General features: G+C 39.7%; 1 protein-coding gene across 4 annotated transcripts in view; it reads left to right on the top strand.

Moving 5' to 3' along the window:
- The first annotated feature begins 888 nt into the window (after positions 1 to 888).
- LOC133535284 (dedicator of cytokinesis protein 3-like) overlaps positions 889 to 3559 on the top strand; it is an 87480-nt gene continuing 84809 nt past the window's right edge. For all 4 annotated transcript variants that reach the window (XM_061874970.1, XM_061874969.1, XM_061874968.1 and 1 more), the window contains exon 1: positions 889 to 1185. In XM_061874970.1, coding sequence (XP_061730954.1) covers positions 1149 to 1185 — 37 coding nt within the window. In that variant the 5' untranslated portion in view covers positions 889 to 1148. The remainder of the gene's footprint in view (positions 1186 to 3559) is intronic.

The following is a 3559-nucleotide window of genomic DNA, read 5'->3' as shown; positions in this document are numbered from 1 at the left end:
TTCTAATTCGCTGAAATGTGCCTGTAAATGTTGGCCTCTGACTCTACATACTTTTATATGAAGGTTAATTTGTCTTTATTACAATCGCTTTTTTGTCACAAATTTGTTTCCATTTGGATTTTGTGAGCTGACATTTTTTACATCAATTTAAACTCACAATTTCCTTCCGTAAGGAAAATGTGTTTAAAAATTCAGTGTGTAAAAATGTTTTGACATTTGTGTGAAAATAAATTAATATAGAAAAATTCCGTGTATAGAAATTTAGTACAGAACATTTCAGTGCTGAAATATTGGTTGCTTTAAAACTCAACCCACTTCCGGTAAATTGTCTCACAATCAGCCAATATTTTTTTGTCTGGAATATTTATTCAAGATTTCTTTTACACTGAATTTTTTAATGTATTATTTATTTACGCTGAATTGTTATACACTGATTATTTCACATTAAAATTGTATTCAATGAAATGGTTAGCACGGTTGTATTTTGAAAAATTGATTTCACAAAATTAAAACGCAAACATTCAGTTACATTAAGTCAGTGTCCAAAAAAAGTTTTTCGTAATAAAGACACAAATTAACCTATTACCTTTCTGTTTGAGCTGGCCGAAAATTAACGTTTGGACTCATTGGTGTATTTTTCATGGTGTCCAGCAGGTGGCCACACCAGAACGTGTTTTTTAAATACCTAGAACATGGTTATATTTATGGTGATAATGTTTATGTAATATTTTTGGTCTTGAAAAGACAAACTGTTTTTTGTTTTTTTTTACGTTTGTCTGATTACATATTTGTTGTCGACACGTTTATGTTACACACCGTGCGTGACCATCCCGCGAGTAACGCCCACACTACGCGTGTCGTCACCGATGATCCTCTTAACGCGTGCACGCGCGTCCACCGCGTCATTGCGCGTTGACGAAGAGGATGAAGATGAAAGTCGCGTGAGCGCGGACCGAGCGAAGTGATGACGAAGATGATGAAGACGACATCCCGCCGCGTCGTGGCGGGAAGCTGATTGCCTACGTCACGTTTTCATCCCACTTTGAACTTGTTTTCTTTTGCTTCCTCAACGTGACGTCATCAGAGTTAAGTTAGACGAGTTCTGTTCGCCATGACGCCGATTGCTGCTGAGTCGACTTTGTGACGTCATGTGGACGCTTACTGAGGACGAGAGAGTGGGAGTGGGTGAGTGTCAATTTATAAGTTTAATGACATAAGTTTAATGACATAACGTTTCGTGTAACACAAACTAATGACCACCGTGGCGGTGTTCAACTTTGAAGATTAATAAATGATTGGGGCCCTGTGATGAGTGAGCGACTTGTCCAGGGTGTACAACACCTTCCGCCCGAATTCAGCTGAGATAGGTTCCAGCACCCCCCGCGACCCCAAAAGGGACAAGCGGTAGAAAATGGATGGACAGAAAAAATCAAGGTAGCACAAATTGACAGGTGAAGATATCACCACGTGACCACTAACACACCTAGTGAGCACACACAATGGATTGTGGGAATTGTGCACCACTTTACTAAAAATAAGCACACTCGCTTTAAAATAAGGGATAACTTCACCTTGTGTGTGTGTGTGTGTTTGTGTGTGTGTGTGTATGTGTCTGCAAGAGAGACTCATTCAACAACACGAATGAAAGAAGCTTTTCAGTCCCTGAATGCATCACCCCCAGGCTTCTCTCTCTCTCTCTCTCTCTCTCTCTCTCTCTCACACACACACACACACACACACACACACACACACACACTGAGTGACTGCAAATGAGATGTTGCATATTTCCGGCATCTCTTTATTCACTGAAACTTTTAAAACAACAACAAGAACAACAATTAACTTCTCAGTCATACACATGCACTCTGTGTGTGTGTGTGTGTGTGTGTTTGTGTGTGTGTTAGACCAGCAAGACTTACATCCCCTGCTTCCATGGTCGCTACGGCAACTGTTTTTCTCCCCCACAAAGGTTATTTGGAATACATCTTTTTTTTCCGACTTAGCCTACAGTATTGAGGTCAAAGGTCAACATGAGCCCTTGCCTTGACCAGTGACCTTCACAAAGAGTCGTTTGTCTCCCGACCTTGTTGCTCTTGTTTTCGCGATCATTCCAACAAGTCAACAAACCGAAACCGGTGTATGTCAATGGAAGACGGGAAAATAATTAGGAGTTTCTTCACTGCGGGGTCCTTTGGGGGGAGTTTCTTAGCAACGACCTTGCCAAGCCGTTCAAGCAAGAACTCCGGATTAGAAAGTTTGTGTTTGAGTTAGCGACAACAAATTTCAACATTTCACGTTTTCACGTCCCTTCCTAGTCCTCAAATCGCTCAGAAATTACTATGCAGAGCAGACAGCTTCTCCAAGATGTTATCCAGCTTGCAATTCATTTCAGAAACCACAAAAGTCTAATTGCCCACAGCTCTTACCATCCTTCAATCATTTGAGGCAGCTTTGGGGTACCTTAAGCCAGTGGTTCTCAAATGGGGGTACGCGTACCCCTGGGTATGCCAAGGTATGCCAAGGGGTACGTGAGATTTTTTTTTAAAATATTCTAAAAATATCAACAATTTTTAAATCCTTTATAAATATATTTATTGAATAATACTTCAACAAAATATGAATGTAAGTTCATAAACTGTGAAAAGAAATGCAACAATGCAATATTCAGTGTTGAAAGACAGATTTTTTGTGGACATGTCCCATAAATATTGATGTTAAAGATTTCTTTTTTTGTGAAGAAATATTTAGAATTAAGTTGATGAATCCAGATGGATCTCTATTACAATCGCCAAAGTGGTCACTTTAAGTAGATGATTACTTCTATGTGTAGAAATCTTGATTTATAATTGAATCACTTGTTTATTTTTCAACAAGTTTTTAGTTATTTTTATATCTTATTTTCCATATAGTTCAAGAAAGACGACTACAAATGAGAAATATTTTGCTCTGTTATACAATTTAATAAATCAGAAACTGATGACATAGCGCTGTATTTCACTTCTTTATCTCTTTTTTTTTTCAACCAAAAATGCTTTGCTCTGATTAGGGGGTACTTGAATTTAAAAAAAATTCACAGGGGGTACATCACTGAAAAAAGGGTTGAGAACCACTGCCTTAAGCGGCTGCTAGTCCATCCATTCATCCATTTCTACCGCTTATTCCCTTTTGGGGTCGCGGGGGGCGCTGGCGCCTATCTCAGCTACAATCGGGCGGAAGGCGGCGTACACCCTGGACAAGTCGGCACCTCACCACAGGGCGCGGCTGCTAGTATCTTCCAAATGTATAGGTACACCAGCGCATTATCTACGTCAATCAGCAATTGTCATGTTATCATGATTCTGAATAGGTAGATGTCTTCATAGTCCTCACGCATGCATGCACACACACGCACACACACTGAGTGACTGCAAGTAAGATGTTGCATTTTTTCGGCATCTCTTTATTTCTTGAAACCTTTAAAACAACAACAAGAACAACAATTTCTCAGTCACACACATGCATTGTCTGTGTGTGTGTGTGTGTGTGTGTGTGTTAGACCACCAGTGCAAGACATTCCTCT

Source organism: Nerophis ophidion, linkage group LG16, assembly GCF_033978795.1.
Source record: "Nerophis ophidion isolate RoL-2023_Sa linkage group LG16, RoL_Noph_v1.0, whole genome shotgun sequence".
Classification (NCBI taxonomy): domain Eukaryota; kingdom Metazoa; phylum Chordata; class Actinopteri; order Syngnathiformes; family Syngnathidae; genus Nerophis; species Nerophis ophidion.
This window is presented reverse-complemented; position numbering and strand designations above follow the sequence as displayed.